The sequence below is a fragment of the Zeus faber genome, assembly GCF_960531495.2.
Source record: "Zeus faber genome assembly, chromosome: 3".
Taxonomy (NCBI): Eukaryota; Metazoa; Chordata; class Actinopteri; order Zeiformes; family Zeidae; genus Zeus; species Zeus faber.
The window spans coordinates 33,094,207-33,111,933 of record NC_137190.1 but is presented as its reverse complement, the minus strand read 5'-3'; the positions used below and the strand labels follow the sequence as shown (position 1 = coordinate 33,111,933).

General features: G+C 43.3%; 2 protein-coding genes across 2 annotated transcripts; both read right to left on the bottom strand.

The window, feature by feature from the left end:
- Positions 1 to 999: 999 nt before the first annotated feature.
- On the bottom strand, positions 1,000 to 5,284 carry mrpl16 (mitochondrial ribosomal protein L16). The gene is made up of 5 exons (XM_079997397.1): positions 5,090 to 5,284; positions 4,594 to 4,665; positions 4,144 to 4,292; positions 2,996 to 3,289; positions 1,000 to 2,032 (listed from the first exon to the last, which is right to left on the bottom strand). Exons 1-5 carry the CDS (start codon positions 5,157 to 5,159, stop codon positions 1,841 to 1,843), a joined length of 777 nt encoding a protein of 258 aa, XP_079853523.1. The 5' UTR covers positions 5,160 to 5,284; the 3' UTR covers positions 1,000 to 1,840.
- A 4,299-nt stretch (positions 5,285 to 9,583) lies between these two features.
- Positions 9,584 to 16,282, bottom strand: LOC307227904 (coiled-coil domain-containing protein 81-like; the record flags this gene model as incomplete). The annotated part of the gene is made up of 15 exons (XM_079997345.1): positions 16,231 to 16,282; positions 15,980 to 16,133; positions 15,661 to 15,845; positions 15,480 to 15,554; positions 15,201 to 15,390; positions 14,905 to 15,037; positions 13,514 to 13,622; positions 13,060 to 13,218; positions 12,687 to 12,791; positions 11,990 to 12,142; positions 11,241 to 11,315; positions 11,053 to 11,142; positions 10,724 to 10,833; positions 10,196 to 10,321; positions 9,584 to 9,719 (listed from the first exon to the last, which is right to left on the bottom strand). Exons 1-15 carry the CDS (start codon positions 16,243 to 16,245, stop codon positions 9,584 to 9,586), a joined length of 1,815 nt encoding a protein of 604 aa, XP_079853471.1. The 5' UTR covers positions 16,246 to 16,282.
- Positions 16,283 to 17,727: the final 1,445 nt, after the last annotated feature.

Sequence of the window (17,727 nt, the reverse complement as noted above, 5' to 3'; positions counted from 1 at the left end):
AACTCTCCCCAAATGATTTCCATAGTTTCAAATTACCTTCCCTAATTTTCTTTCTCGTGAAGAACATAATGTAGTTTTTGTTTTTTTTACACTGAGAATTTAACTCATAACTAACGTATCCTTTCTCATAAATGAAAATAAAGTTGGACTAACTACACTCCCCTGTGGTGTCCCATTGGCTTTATAACTCTGCCCGTCTTCACCTGAATATTTTTCCGATCGAAAAAGTCCATATTTCCCCTCAAACCCCCATGAAGTGCAGGTTAATTAGACTGCCCCTCTTTCCACAACATATCATAGGCTTTCTCAACATCATCTCAAGGCGCTGCCACCACTGCCTCTTTAATTACTTGAGCTTCCCCTGTATCATTCTCTAGACACAGCACCGGATCCCGAGCATTCCTTCCTTTCCTGAATCTGCTATGCCATGTCACGCCCATACCTCCTCTCTCCAAGAACATTAACCTCTCATGTATCATAAGTTCCATTACTTTACAGGTGTGTGATGTCAAGGCAATTGGTCTGTAGTTCCCAGGCCTGCTGGTGTCCTTTCCAGGTTTCCTTATTGGAATAATAATCGCTTCCTTCCAGCTCCCGCCCTGGAATTCTTTCCTCTTCCCACACTGTCATACAGTAGCAATCATTTCTCCAGACTTCCTACACTAGATGTTTGAGAATGCCATAACTTATTTCATCTTGACCAGATGCAGTGTTTCCTGATTTATCTCTTGCCCTTCTTCGCTCTCCCATGCTGAAAGGGAAGTTTTGCCCATCATCAATACTATCTTTTTGACGTAAAGCCTGTGTATTCAGATCTTGTATTCTCTCTGCCTTTTCCTAATTTGTTACCGCAGTCTCATTCGCATCGGTCAAAACTGGGTAATCAGTTATTTTTTGAGTCGTTATGTATGACCGCAGTAAATTCATTTTTTTGGTAATATTTCTAATTAAACAAGCAACAAAATGTACGTTTAAGTAACATGTCAACTACAGAGCAGTTTAGATTTGTTGTCAAATAAAAACCCATGCAAAGGTAACGGTGCCTCCGTGTTGCTGTTATCTCGGTAAACTCGGACCCAAGCGATGTCTCGGAGTTCCGAAGTTAATGGAACGCCGAACCACCGATGGAAACAGACCACGTGGTCTATACATTAGATTCTCTCGCAAGAGCAAGAGTTGAGACAAAACTGATTGATCCAACATAAATATACCAAATTTACCAACACAGAGACTGGATATTCTTCATGAACTGGGTTGTAGATTAGTTAATGTTGTAGTAATGCTGTTAGAAATTTAGACTTATACAGGATGACAAACCCTATTCATCTGTTTAAAGATTGAACATGGTAACACTCCTATATCGTATACTACTGGTTGTCCAATCCAGTGTTTTCAAACATTTTCTGCTATGGAACACTTTTTATAATAAAACCAAAACGAACCCGCTTATACAGTGAGCTTGATCTGATGCACGAGGGGCTGCCATTTTCACTTGAATTGATAAATGTATTGCAGCCTTGCAATTTTGATCTTGCAACACAAGGGGAAATTCACACAACAAACACCTCGCACTAGTATACCACGGCACAGTGGTTGAAAATCACCGGAATCTTCAGTGGGTATAACAAAGTACACTCCCTGAATACAGGCAAAATCAAGGGTAAAGTCTTGTTATATACCACATGACTTCAACCTGATTTATATTCAGAACCTTAGGTACATTCAATTCCAAATTTTTCCATCTTCAGAAAAAAAATTCAGTTAAAGAGCCTCATGGGTATAGCATCAGAACATTTGACTGTGTTGTTTTTTGCTTTTATTGTAGTCGTGAGGTGCAAAGTCACACCCTCCCTGGGAAGTGGAATTTCCCTGTAAATCGTCCATGGTGGTGCAGGTCGAAGGGGCTGAGCACCTTCCTGATGCCCAACATGTTGCTACGCGCTATCTGCTTGAAGGTCCAGGGATTCTCGTTGTTTTCCTCCATCTCTGCCTGCTCCTGCTGCATGGCGGCCAGGCTCTCTCTGCTCATCACCTGAAAGAGGTCATTCAAATCAAATGAGAAAAGGTCTAGTTTATTTCCACTGGCTTATGACACAGAAATCTCAAAAAAGGGATTTGAATATGACACAGAATCGGACAACCGACAAGAAATTCAATTAATTGCTCTGGAGAGTCAGATTCCAGGCGCGAAACATTGTAGTGTGCTGTGGTGCGGAATTTCCATGTTCGATTAGGGCTCTGCGTTCATTTCCCAGCTCTCCAACTTTCCATCGTTCAGTCCGATACTACGACTGGAAGTTATTTCAGTCAAGTTTCGGGCTTAAAACTAAGTAAATAAGTCACGTATATAAAATAATTATGTTATTAACATTAACATAGGACGTCAACACTTTCACCATCAACAAATCTCTTTCAAGGTTCACTTCCCGCTGATCAAACTACTAAAAAAAAAAAATCTCTTCCATTTTCCATAACATACTATATTTTATTATGCGAAACCCAGACGCGAGTTCATCCGGCGGCTACTAGGATGAGGATCAGACTGTCGATGTGATTACGGATTCGGTGTGAAGTGGGCTCAAGTCCTCAGACAAGTAGAAAATCCTGAAAAAGCTTGGAATAGGGATCCCGCTTCCGTGCAAATAAGCGTGAAGGGAAAAACATACTATGACTAAAAAATTAGTATAGATAGTACATAAACAGATGTACATTGTACAAACACAGTACAATGAACACTTGCTGTATCTAGAATATACAGGTACTCCTCACTTAACGACCAAGTTCCGTTCCTAGGACCAGGTCGGTAAGCGAAGACCCGTGTTATTTCACGGTAAGGGGGCGTGGCCGTTGCAACCGCTAGTGTAGTGAATACTGACAGACTGCCGGAACGACACTGAGAACGGGGATGAGATGTATACCACACACACACACACACACACACACACACACACACACACACACACACACACACACACACACACACACACACACACACCTTAGCAGGGAAAGGCAGCTTCTTTGCCACTTCCCTCAGAATGGGTTCCACCTCCGCAAGTTCCACCTTCCCACCCACTTCCACGATGAAACGCCCGCAGCGGATCGGCGTCACATAGTGGTCGATGGCACCCTTTCCGCCGCCCATACGCTGGCCCAGGCCTTTACGCGTGATGGGCTTGTAGGGGGCGTTGATGCGCCACCGGGCGAAGGTGGTCCGGGAGTCCATCTTGCGGTTGATGGTCAGACGCATCATCTCTATGTGACCCCAGTGTATGTAGCCGCCACCCATGGCCTGAAGGGGGGAGGAGGAGCAGGTGGAGGAACGAGCAGTGGAGCGTTATTCCGGGGTGTACCGTTCACAGGGTGCAGTCTAGCGCTGCAGCCTTCTGGGATGGCGTTAATCGCAGCTTTTTCAACAAATGAGATCACGATTCTGGCTCAAAAAAAAAAAAAAAAAAAATCTATAAATATGTTTTTACACACCAATTTCTTACCAAACTATTATATATATTATACAATGTGTGCAAAGTAACCTAAACACTACAAAAAGACAATAAATAAAAAAATACAAAAGAATGACTCCCAACCATAAAAATAAGAGGTTGTATCAATGAAATTACAGTCCTATACAATAACTTATGAAATACACAGTGAAGCAGAAAGATTAATGTAGTATTGTTTTTCTTCAGGTAAAACAAATATAAATAAATTTTCAATGTGATCTTTATTAATTAAAATATAATCAAACCTTAGTGTCATTGTATATTATTTATATGAGTGTGTCTATATTATATTAATACATACATTAATCCTACATTGTCTATTTCCAACTATGCTGATTAAATTTGTCATTTCCATGGCATAATCTATTTCATAAAACAGATTCTGGAAATGTTTAATTATGTTGCGATTTGAATAACGAAAATCTGAGGAATATCAAAGGTTTTCAATAATCGCTTTTTTTTCTCCAATGATTTTTCAAGCACTTCAGCACAAAAGGGGCTATTTTCAAGGTATTCCAGTCCTTAACATTTTAATATAATCATGAGGTTGATGTGAGAAAAATAAAATAAAATAAAAAATTAAGGATTATTGCCGCATATAGGTGTCTATAGTTGGACTACAATGGTTTGAAGACCGACTTACCACGATAGCATATTGTCCTGAGGTGAAGGTATTTGCTGCCTTGGCCGGGCCCTGGATATCCCGCAGCTTCTTGGCCTCCTTTCTGGCCTTTTTGAAGTTGGGCACTTTGTTCATGAATTTAAGCTTGGGCTTCTCTGGCAATAACACACCTTCAGAAAATGATGGAAATAAAGACCGGTCATGAAATATTAAAGGCAATGAAGGAAAGTAGGACATGGAAACTTTCGTTAGAGGGATGCTAAGGACAATCTATGGTAAAACAATGTTACATGTATGACCATATGTATATGTATGTGACAAATAATCTCTTGAACTTGAACATCGTCGGCCAATAAGATGGTTGGCTTCGTCATTGGCTTATCTTACTCATGGTATACACTTTTGAGCTTGCTGTCAAGCTCATGGATATGCATGTAAAAAGCATCATTAGTGAGGAATGTGTTCCATTACCACTGAAGTCTGGAGGTACGTCATATGTCTTCATTCCAGCAAACAAGACCTTAAACTGGCTCTGCATGGTACCTGAATAAGAAAAAAAACATACATGCATACATAAAAAGCAGCATATCTAAGGTTGCCAACTCTCCTGGATTGGTCGGGGAGAAAAAAAATCCCAGAGACCGGTTGACAGGATGAAATTATAATAAACAAAGATCGAGGAAATTGCTTTGCTAGATTTTGGATTGGTATTAGCATCTGCTAATATCAAGGATTTGCCAATAGCATTCAGGGACATTATGGAAAACTATGATAGTTAAAAGGGGACAGAATGGAAATCTGATGGTTAAAAAGGGGACAATATGATAATTGGTGACGGTTAAAGGGAGACTTTAGGAATTTTGCCGATAAGCTATTAGCTCTGTTCATTGCAGGGATTGAGTAAATTGCATACTTCCATACATCCATATACATGACGACACATGGCAACCTAAAGTGATGCTTGTACCTTGTAGCTGTCCATTGATCCGACAGCTGTTGGACAGTCCACAAACGGCGAACTTGATCAAGGAGATCATGGCTTATTCTTTTAACACACCCACAGTTACGCTATTTGTGGCCTGATAAAAACTAACTCTAAAAATACACATATATATCACGCCTTCCACAAGGTCGCTCCCATTGCTACCGCTCCGGATCAACATCCGGTGCGCAGTGATTTACGGTCCGACTCCGCCAAGCAGCGCGTCGTAGGTTCCCGCACGTTAGACCTAAATGTCATTATTTGTATAACCTCCTCACCAGTTCAAACGTTTTCGAATTGTGCATCACGATTTATGAGAATCTAAAAGGTTGGATTGCGCTTAATTTTTTGATAAAGTCAAAAGAGAGATAACGACCCGATGAAACGGTATAAACGCAACGCTGCCATTCTGCGGTGAAAGAAATACTACAGTTTTTCGTCCACCACCTCCCAGAGCCCGAGAGGGAAAAAGACTTGAAGGTGCATAACACTTAAATTATTATTGCTTTTCACAGTGGATCCCATATATTGGATACAGTGTGCTTTTTTCTGGGTGCGGGTCCTGCCTAAAACTGGTTCTATTAGCAATACATCACAAATAATAGCACCAGATACCCAAATAAAGACTATTCACTTGTTTCAAACATGCATATTTAACATTAAACATTAAATGCAAAACTCTATACACAAAGCGTTTCACAAAGTGCAGATTGCACAATATGCTCAATCAGAAACCACTCAATATAGTTAGCTCATAGAGTAGAGGTGGAGGAAGATCTAATCTATCTATCCAATTATCTACCAGTTTGTATATTCTGTATATATATTTTTTTTTGTTTGACAATTTCTGCTTTTTGGCTATTTGTGTATATTTTACTATTTATATTTATCAATTGAAATATTTTTTTCCAGACTGTTAAGCTTTAACAAGAAAATGACAATCCTCTGCCGAGAAACACACCAAGATTCGAGATTCAAGAGGTTTATTTGTCACATACATATACATACGTTCATACATATATGCAGTGAAATGTCATTGCAATCCACCCGGAGATTACACACAATAAGCTGTAAAAATACTAAAATGTGCATCAATCCTTACCATGACGAATTCCACATATATGAAAATGATCAACATGAACAAACTCGCTGTGATTCAGATTCTGACGTCCAAGGAAATATCCAAACACCTTGACTCTTGATCTATAAATCAATCTATCATGCACACTCAGTTTATTTTTAGTGTGCCTGAATCGATCCAATCAGTCGGAGTGCAAAGTCTTACATTCTGTTTGCACAGTTGGTGCAACATACGCATGCATGTATACCTCCTTCGGACACATCAGACATCAGACACAGCCGCAGGCACAGAACCCGGGCCGCGGGCGCCAGGCACGGACCGCAGGCCCGGATTCTGGCCCCACGGCGACAGAGCAACGCCCCGCCTGAACCGCCCGCCCCGGCGTGAGCGCCAAGTGCCCATCCACGTAGCAGGGTGTGCTCAGCACGGGGCACCTGGATGTTAAATCTCCCTTGACTACTAATCGGTAGCTCCTCTCCTCTTTCTTCGCCCAACAAACAATTTCTCTCGGCATAATATGCGTCCAGATGTACAACTCCATACCCCAGTATTTGACTCGCAAACCTGGCACAGACCCTTCGTATCCAACCCTGCCCACTGCCGCGGACGTTGGGAACGCGATGGCAGCGGACAGCTTCAACAGTCCTTCGTTTGACATGTCTTCCAGAAACAGCTTCTGAAACAAGCTTGACGGTAGTTAAAGTCGTAGTAGTAGTAACTAAGATGCAACACAATTCCTTTGAGTGCATGATTTGTGTAGCCAATTGAAGTCCACCCTTCCCAGATAGCACAGGCCTACATGGCACCGTTCTTACCCCTCCACACTAACATCGTCTACTGGGGAAGGCCCATCCAGAGCACACAATGAACAATGAACACAGCCTGCTCCACTCTGACGCTGGCACGGCAAGGGCAGCCGCAGGTATCTATTTTATACTGAACTAGGAATTCTTCATTCATTCATTGAAAGCTCACTTTGAATCTCTTCTCCACTTTCACTATGTTTTACCGTGTACACCAATCAGCCACAACACTGAAAACACCACTAATAACCATCATATTGTGTCCCTCCCCCTGGTGCCTCCAAAAAAAGCTGACCCGTCGAAGCATGGACTCCAAAAGACCTCTGTAGATGTCCTGTGGTATCCGGCACAAGATGTTAGCAGCACATCCTTTAAGTCCTTTAAGTTGTGAGGTGGGACCTCCAGGGATCAGGCTTGTTGTTCCAGAACATCCCACGGATGCTCGATTGGATCTGATCCTAACCCCGACCATCCACATGATGTAGAAGAAAAAGTAATTAATCAGACCAGGCCTCCTTCTTCCATTGCTCCATGTTTCTTTTCTGATGCTCACGTGCCCATTGTAGGCTTTTGGCAGTGGACGGGGGGTCATCATGGGCACTCTGACGGATCTGCGGCTACGCAGCCGAATATTCAGCAAGCTGTGATGCAGTGTGTGTTCTGACACCTTTCTATCATAGCAGCATTAACTTTTTCAGCACTTTGTGCTGCAGCAGCTCTTCTGTGGGATCGGACCAGACGGGCAAAATTTCGCTCCCCACGTGCATCGATGAGCCCATGGGCGCCCATGACAATGTCACTGGTTCACCGGTTGTCAGTCCTTGGACCACTTTTGGTAGGTACTAACCACTGCATACCAGGAACACCCCACAAGAGCTGTCGTTTTGGAGATGCTCTGACCCAGTCGCCTAGCCATCACAATTTGTCCCCTATCAAAGACGCTCTTATCAAAGACGCTCAGATCCTTACGCTTGCCCATTTTCCCTGCTTCCAACACATCAAATTCAAGAACTGACTGTTCACTTGCTGCATAACATATCCCACCTCTTGACAGGTGCCACTGGAAGAAAATGAGCTGATGAGCTGATGTTATTCCCTTCACTTGTCAGTGGTTTTTAATGTTGTGGCTGATGGGTGTATATTATATCATATACATATATTATCTTAATATAATTGTATTTATATATATATATATATATCTCCACATAATATTACTTTGTTATAACGTTGTTTGGTTAAACAGAGATGTTTGCATGTGCACATTTTTTCGCAGTTCATTTTTTGTTTACATTTTTAGGTTTATTTTATATTGTTTTTGTACCTTTTTAGGCTTATGTTTAATGTCATTAGGTTTATTGTACATTATATTTTATTCTTTATGTTCATCTTTCTGATTCATTGTTAGGTTTATTTAATTAGTTATTGTATATGACAATATTTATCATGTTTACTTTTTAGGTTATTTGTTGTTTATCATATTCAGGGTTACTGAATATTGCCATATTTTATAATACAATCGTATCATTTTTCCATTTTCCTTAGATTTTGCTTTATTATTGCCTATTTTTCATGTGAGCTACTAGCTATCTATCTCATCCATCCATCTCTCGTGGGATCTACAGCCCATGGTAACCAGTGGCTGTGGCCTGTTGTGGGCACGCTCTGTGCAGCGCCGTTCTTGGTTAACGTGGCGGCTGCTGTGAAGTATACAGGCAAGAATCTGTCCTCATTCTGAATTTGCACTCAACATTTTTCAAATCCACCCTCAATGTATTGCATATGTCTCGTATATCCCTAGAGTAGTCGAAAGATGGTGATAGAGCACGGGGCGGAGGAGGAAAGTGCACAGAGGTGAGTCACGGTGTTTAGACTTTACTTATACCTGCCAAGCTACTCTGGAGCATGAACTAATATGCATGCAAAAGAGAATATGTAGCAAGCCGTAGCTGTTTCAATATGGAAGGATAAGATTTAAGCTTAATGCAATTATTTCCGTCTGTGTTGTCTTCATGCTAGTTTGGTGGAAGCACCAACACCATCTTTGGGCTCTGGGTCACACATGGGAGTGGGAGTCAGGGTTCAACATCAGTTATACAAACAGGGGAATAAAGATTTTTGCCTCAATTATACAGAGATAAAAAAGTTCTAAGTCAAGAGATCAAAACGAGAGAGGGTGGAAATTAATACATCTTACTGTCCTTTATTTTGAAATGTATGGAAATGAAGTTAAAATTGCTATTTTTGTAAATAGAATTCCATCATTGAAAAAATTGATTGCATATGGAACAACCCCAATTATGTATCCATATGCATGAGCAGATTACCATCAAAAACACTGCTTTATTTTAGGCCAGCCCAGTGACTTGTGGGTGCTACACAAGCTTTTACATAATATCGCTATGTTTTTATTAGTACTAGATGGCAATTGATCTTTTTGGCTCTTCAACCTTATTTTAGGAGAACGTGAGCTCTCTCACGCTCTGTCTCTCTGTCTGTGGTGGGCAACATTACACAGCGTCGCATGCAGGCATTTTATTTTATTTTGATGTGTGAGAAAGAAGGCTGGAGGTGGTATGATCCGGCTCCCCTGGGGCCTTATTGCATGATGGGACAAGAGGTATAGAGAGAATTCTTCCAGACGTTGCTCTCGCCAAAGTTGGAGATCTTCTTCTGACACTGGGTACAGCGTCTGTACTCTTCACACTGATCCAGCAGGTTCCCTCCACCAGATCTGAGCAAGGCCAAGGGAAGTGCAGTTTATTTGCATCGCACATTTTGTACAAATTGCTTTAAAAATAAGTTATAATTCTACTTAATTTAATCAACTTAGAACTAGATATTGAAGGATCACAATGGTTTCTCAGCGAATGATAATCCCGTCAGAGCAGAGTACCTCCCTCAGCCTCTCTCGCTTCTGTTGGGATCAGATGCCTAAACATCATGGTTTGTTTTTTTAGTTTATAAAAAAAAAGAAAAAAAGAAACTGAAACAAAAAGCTAAAAAAGGGACAAAGACATTAAATGACAGCAGTAAATCATCAAAGTACAATTGAAAGCAGGCCGCAGAACGTTTTGAGCCTGGATTGAACAGTAAGTAAGCATTGAGGTATTAAAGGGACAACCTGCTTCAAGACACATTGAGGGATATCGTTAAGCTGCAATTACTTTCTTTCATTCATTCATTCATTCACTCATTCATTCAACTCACCTGAGAAGCTTTTTTTCCTCGTCCTCCCGTTGCCGTTTGAGCTTGGTGCTGAAGCTCCACGTGTCCTCCAGCGATGCCCTCATGTTCCGCATTCTCTCAAAGCGGCCCATGCGATCCATTACGAGCCTGGGGAACAGATTAACGTATGACTCCTAGATCCCTAAAGATGGAGGAAGGTCTTCCACTATTGTCCGATCGGTCCATTGCATCGCATGGATCGGGTCTGGCTCTGTCCGCAAACCTATTCAACACCTACTTGACTATCTCAAGATCCCCCTCCCCATTAGTTTAAGTAAGCAGTTTACTTCAAAACATAGGAAAATAACTTGATGAAAAAGAAGCATACTCGATTCAAAGTGTACTACTCTACTAGCCAAACAGATTTCCCGTTTGGGGACAATACATTTGACAGATTGATAAGTGTACTCACTTCCGCCGGGCCGATCAATCTTGAGGTACCCAACCATGTGTCCATTTAAACCAAATCACCAACCATTCTCAGCTTTCCTCTGCCCGATCTGTACTCACTCCTTGCCATTGACGGTGAGCATCTCCTTCTCCTTCTGCTGCTGTTCGTGGCGTTGGCACATTTCTTCCCTTTTCTTTTGAGCGACAGTCATCAAATACTCTTGGGAAACCTGCGGATCCGCCGTCACGTCACAACATATTGCTTTCGCTTCAACTAAACTAACCGTACACCACTATAAATGAAAGCAGGACGGAATTACATGTATGGGAATTTGTGGAGGATTTTAGTTGTGTTCAGAGTACTGGTATTGGTGGAATGGATTCTTCCAATGCAAAAAGGATGGTCTGATGGTAAAAAAAAACACCAAAAAACAATATAAGACATTGACCTTCTTTGCCCGTTCTCGACGCTCAGCCATGAGGAGTGGCGTGTCGCAACGGCCGTAAGTGTTGTGAGAGGGGTCTTTGCTATCCTCCCCCTGAAACATAAGACAACGTTTGGGACGTTCAACGCAGGCTAAGAAAGGTCCGCGAGAAAAACGAGCGTGAACTCTTGTCTGGTCTACGCCAGCCTTGCCTGGTCCGTGCATCTTGACTGGCTGATCTTTCTCTGGATCGGCGGAAAGATGACTCTGCCGTCCCCTGCCCCAACCTGCAGGGCACAGCGAAACATCTCAGCACTGATCAGCTTTCCCTGAACCTCACTGCTAAGTTAACCCGGCTACAGCAGTTTGGGGCGACGGACATTTTTTTTACTGGGGTAGAAACACTTAACATTTGTATCTGTAAGACAGAAAAACTACTCCCGTGCTACACACTTTCCTTGCTTTCCACAAAGGTATTTCAGAATCGATCTAAGGAACCAGAGTTCCTAGTAACTATCACTAGCTACTCCGAGTCCAAACATTAAGTCTTGGTTGGAATTAGAGAACTACAAATCTACGCACATAGCCTTTAATAATACTACACAAATAATGTAATCTAAAATATCACCTCTATTCACAATGTCACGCAAACACTATGAGATTCTCTTGCCTGTGTATCCAGCGCCCTCCGATAGTGTTTGATGCTCTCCAATTTCTGCAGGAACTGCTGGTTCCTCTGCAAAGCAATCCTGACACACACACACACACACACACACACACACACACACACACACACACACACACACACACACACACACACACACACACACACACACACACACACACACACACACACACACACACACACACACACACACACACACACACACACGATTACAGGCTAGCTGGATGATTACTTGAATGTCCGAGCAGCCCAAACTTACTCGTGGCCGAGCTTGACCTGCTCGGCGCGTTCCAGCAGCAGGCGATCCTGCTGGGCCTGAGCTTTCAGTTGCATCCTGCCAACGATCTCATTCCTCAGCTCGTCGCCGTAGTGACGCTGCTTGGCCCTGTGCGAGGCGGTCAGGGGCCGATCCGGTAAAATGCATGAACTCTAAAAAGACAAATCACCAACAGCACCGGAGGTGACCCCAAGCGCAGTAGAGGGTCAAATTTCCTTCCAAATCGGTTCTGCAGCAGCTTCCCACCGTGCTTGATGCAGTCCAATGGGGCAAATGTTCAAGACCGTTAAAAAATGTTCAATCTCCTTCTTGAAAACTTACATTATAGATCACAGGTGTCACACAGTAACATCATTTTCTTTCAAACTACTTTTTGCAACTGCCACAGTACATCCAGAACGTGACGCTGGCTACAGTAGGTTGCCATTAGCAAGTGATGCAGCTCACTGTTTCTGGTCTCTTTTGTTAATCTGGATGTAGCCAAAACTGGTCATTTGCGTGACTCAATAAAACCTTGAAAACTTAAAAAATAAATTGTAGTTTTGAGTGGGAAGCTGCCTTGTAACATAAATGTGCGGTCATGTTATCTTGGTTTGGTCTCATTAAAAATGAATACAGCTCAGTGGTTAAAATGGGTCCATGTGTGGAAGGGGGGAGAACTTGTGGATCAGTGTTTACCTTTTGGTTTTCACCTACTTGGAACTGGGGATAGTCGGATTTCCTCTCTTTCCGAGCCTCTGCTTCTCTCAGGTTGAACGCCGCCAACTGCTTGTTGTACTCACGCTGCTTGTTAATGCTCGCCTGGATCCAAGAAAACACATGTTTAGAACTTCAAACGAACATGTGAGAAGCATGGGTGTGTCAGGATGAGTTGTAAAGAAGAACCTATGCACTCTAAGGGCATCACATGTGATACACGTACATTATTGTCTTAAAAGGCCTCACACACACACACACACACACACACACACACACACACACACACACACACACACACACACACACACACACACACACACACACACACACACACACACACACACACACACACACACACACACACACACACCTGTTCATTCTTCAGGCTCGTTTGATCTCTCTCTTGGGCATTGAGCACTAGGATCTTCAGCTGCTCCTTTTCCTCTGCCAACTTCTCCTCGTTCAAGTAGAGTGGGATATTCTTATGGGAGCGCTGCAGACACAGGTAGCACATCTCCTCGGGGGGCAGCTGGATGGGGGTGTTGGGGGTGGACAGGGTTAACTTGACATGGTAACCCAGCGGTCAGTGAGATGTCACTGTTGGCTGTTAAACTACAATTTATGAAATTTGCCTAGATATCGGCAAAATGACATTGGGGGTTACATTTCCTTTTGACGGCCAGGCTTTCAGCCGACCCTAATATTAGCTGCAGCAGCAGGACATGGCGTCTACCATCACAGTAACTATATTCCTGATATTTGTAATATGTAGAGAAAACCGGGTGACAGAAATGCAGAGCTGTGATTTTTGTCATATATCTCACCTGTCCATCTTGTCTATAGCCAGCTTTGCCACAGCCAGTGGAAATGGAATCTCTGTTGGATTTTGGTCTTCTTCCAGCACCCTCTGATGTTGGGACGGACACAGTGCTCCTGAAAATGGGCAGATAAGAGGTCCGGCTGATAGAATACAACTAGAAAACTTCCGGTGAAATTTAAAAAAAAATGTGCTGGCCCTGTGTGTATGTGGGGGATTCCCCTAATATGTTCACATGTTTCTGTGATGACTTGTTTCTTTGCCACACTGTTTTCCCCATATGAAAAACATTTTATACATTTTGCATATATGTGGCTCAAAAACTGTGCGAGTAGCACACAGAAATTTGTCAATAATAATGTGTCACATAATTGTAAATGTGCAGCACTGCCAGCACTTAACTAGACAATTCCTGGTGAAATTGTTAGATTGTGTGTGTGGTATGCCTTTTTCTTCTCCTTCTGCCACCAGCTTCTTCATATGTTCTGACGGCAGATCGCTTCCAATTAAAACGTTGCATCACTCTCTTCTGTTACTAAATGCCTTTTATATTATACTGTATATTTGAGTGTGTGCTTGTGTGTGTCACTGATGGCAGCTACTGCTGCCGTCCTCAACCTGTATCGTGACTGGCAACGCTCAGCTTTATTGTGGGAGAGTTGTGACATCACAAGGACATCAAATGATGACACCTAAAGTTGCCACAACTACCGGGGTGGGGCCATGTGGGGAATCCCCTTAATATGTTAACATGTTATTTGTCTGGGTTTGGGCTGACAGAATAGATACTCTGCCGCACTCTATTTTCAAAACCCCAATCCTATGTTTTCTAGCCTCTGAACATTTAGGCAAATTTAGGGGACTGGTAGATTTTGTTGACTTACTGGATGGCGTGTTAAAGAAGCACCTTGTGTGCCACTGTGTTCAAGCGAGGCAGTGCTTGCACATGGTCAGCAATTTGAATTTTTTTATTCAAACTTAAAGCATGTTGATATTCTTCAAATAAACATTTTTGCTCAATTGAATATGTATCTATCCGTCCATCCATAATTATATTGTGGGGTAAATGGGGTAAATGGCCATCAGCCGTCACTGCCCCGAAACCTTCCACAAATAACACACGATTTCCAATTGAGCTGGTCATTTTAATATATTTCACACTGTCCCAAATAAAGCAGCCAGGAAAGGATCCGCTGTCCCACAGGTGGATGTGCATCGCTGATGGAGGTGGAAAGAGCCTGAGGACAAAAACAATATAGGAACCCCACTAAGCCCTCGGCTCTCACAGGCTCATCTATTAACAACAACAGCTCTGTGGAGTGCAACATAAACCACTCAGCCTGATGTGTGCATGAGATTTTGATTGTGTGTGTGTGCGTGCACGTGTGTATACCCTACCTATCAGCAGCGTCCCTGGGGGGCCTTGTCTCCAGCTCTTCAAAGGGGCTGACACTGTTCCCCCTTGCAGGTTGCAGCGTCTGGCTGGGTTTGGATGGTCTCAGCTGGGGAGCTTTTATGGACACGGACAAGGCTGTAAAGTAGAAGGTGGTCAGAGTTATCACCACGCAAGATAAACTGCATCTCACTCTTGACTTGGGATATGTCCATTCCACATCATCCAATTTGGTTGTATTGTTCTGCATGTCACCCGACACAATAACTATTCACTTGCAATGCTAGAAGTCAGTGGTTACCTTGTGCTAATGTCTCTCCACCACCCACGTCCCTGTCCGCCCTGCTTGGGGGTGGAAAGGCGCCCTGTCTATTGGCATTGAAGCCCGGCTCAGCAGAGACAACTGCGGGTAGGGTTAAGGGGTCTGGGGTCTGCGGCTGCTGATTGCTGGTCTCTCTCCCCAAGATAACAGAGGGACTGGTTTGGGGCCTCTGAAAGGGAAAAAAAATCAAGCAACTTAAAGCAACAATTATGGTGCAGGCTTAACAGGTGTTCCAATAATTCCTCCTCTTCCACTCACGTTGTACAAGGCGAGGCGTAATCTCTCATTTTTTTCCGCGCCATTATCAAAGTCCCTGCTGAACTTCATTCTCACCTTCGAAGCGACAAAAAAACATTAGCGGCTTGGCAGGTCACATCCCCGGTACGGGGGCTTTTCCGCACACAGAAGGAACCCCCGGTGGAAGGAGAGCGGGGTATACCTTGTTGTCGTTAAAGAACAGAACTCCAATCCCGCGGAAGGTGAAGGAGATGTTGCATTTGGAGGCCAGACCTTTCAGCAGAATCAGCAGCGTTTCCCTGACACAGCCTTCGACTGTGAGCCGGTCGTACGAGCTCTCGTCTGCCACGGCCGTGTAGTTTAGCGGCACCACCGGGATGGTGGTTGCTACAGGGACGGATAGATTTGTTCTCAAAAGCTAATATCTATCTCTAAGGACCCTCCGATGGACATTCAAACCTTTTAACCTTTTAGATGTGTAAAAATCTGATTTGACAGCGTGATATCATTTCCTAGCTCACCAGCAGTCATTGGCCTGGCTTGTTTCAGGCACTGGGATTGGGCCAGTTTGCCTTCCAGGAGGAAGATCGGCCGCTGGACCGTGATGAACTTGCTTCCCATGTCAAGTTTCTGCTGAGAGAATGTGAAGGTCCCCAATCCTGCGACGTGGACTCCCTGCCGCACATGATCAATCAAAAAAACCTATTAATGATCCCATCACCCTAGATAGATAGATAGATAGATAGATAGATAGATAGATAGAAATGTTCACCCTTTGGCAGCTCATTTGGCGTTCAATATAAGTGGACACGTAATCCCAAATGATCTTGATATCTGAAAGATCAGAGAAAGAATCACAGAAATGTGGATTAAACATACACGTCTACACTCATAGCCTTGGTGTGGTCTCGTCTTAAAGCCCTTTCCGGAACCCCTATACCTCCAATTTCTCCTCCCTTTTGGGGTTTGCTGCTGCCTTTACCACCAGTTTGGTCAATTTGATGTTGCTGTCGCATTGATCGCTCCTGCAATGACCGTGACTAACTTTTCCTTGTCTATGTCCATCCATTCCTTGTTTCCATCATCGTGAACGTCGAGCACGTTCTCACTGCTTCCGCACGCGAGGCGCAGCTCTGCGCTTTCCTCACGATTAACTCTTGTTTCAACAGTTCACACTTTGGTTGTGCACCTTCACGTTCCCCCATACTGCCCTGTGATCCCCTCCACACTTATCACCGTTCTCCCTTACAAAACATTGCTATATGTCCATAACTTTGACAACTATAACATCTCAAAAGCTCCAGGCCAACAAAATAATAATGGATGATAATATGTATGTAATAATATCTCTGAATATGGATTATAACAAAAGGGTCTTAGTGTTCTATGGATTAATTAATTAATAATCCATAGAACACTAGGAGCCTCGTAAGCCCCCCTCCGTCCTTCTCCCACTCTTGGATTTCATTATTATTTTATAATCCTCCTTTCTGGTTGTCATCCCCACCCATCCATCACCCTCTTATCTTTTCTTTTTTTTTTTAAATGGGAATTCATTCACCTTTTCCGTCTCCTCTTAGTCCTTGAGTTTTAATTCCCCTTACATCCATTTTTATTGTGTTGCAAGGACTTGACGCGCTGTGGTTTTGAAGGGGACGAGTGACGCGCGTTTCGACGTCATAGTGACAGAATACACCGGCGCGCCCCTTGGAGAACTGTACCTAACCGCATTAAAAGTGTGCCAACCGGCCGAATATTCCTGTAATTATAATCATTTGGGCTAATACGGGCTTTGGGTAGTAAACAACACAGAGAATAGCCGTAGATATGTGGTTAGCGTACCATCTTTGCAGAGTCCAGAGAGCGTCGGGAAAATGTTCCCCTTCGCCTCCGAGACGAGACGCAGAATATCAACCATTCTTGGATGTTGTCTCAATGTCTTGATTTTTTTTTTTTTTTTTTTTCAAACGGCTCCAAACAGTCACGCCGGCTCAACGGCCCCCTGTCGCTTTTCAACTGGTTATTCTGTCTATAACAGTCTCACAAAGTCCGAATAACACATGCGAATACCACAACACCTGGCGCAGGCGCAGGTCATAGTGTAATGAGCGCGCGGGTCGTGGGGGGGCTCAGCTTTTATAGGTGCCCTGCCGTCACGTGACATGTGACGTCGCCCTGTGACGATCTGATTTTTATGCTTGCGTGTGATCGACCTGAACCGCTACTTTTACACGGCGAGGCGTTTCTACTACGATGTGGTGAAAATAAC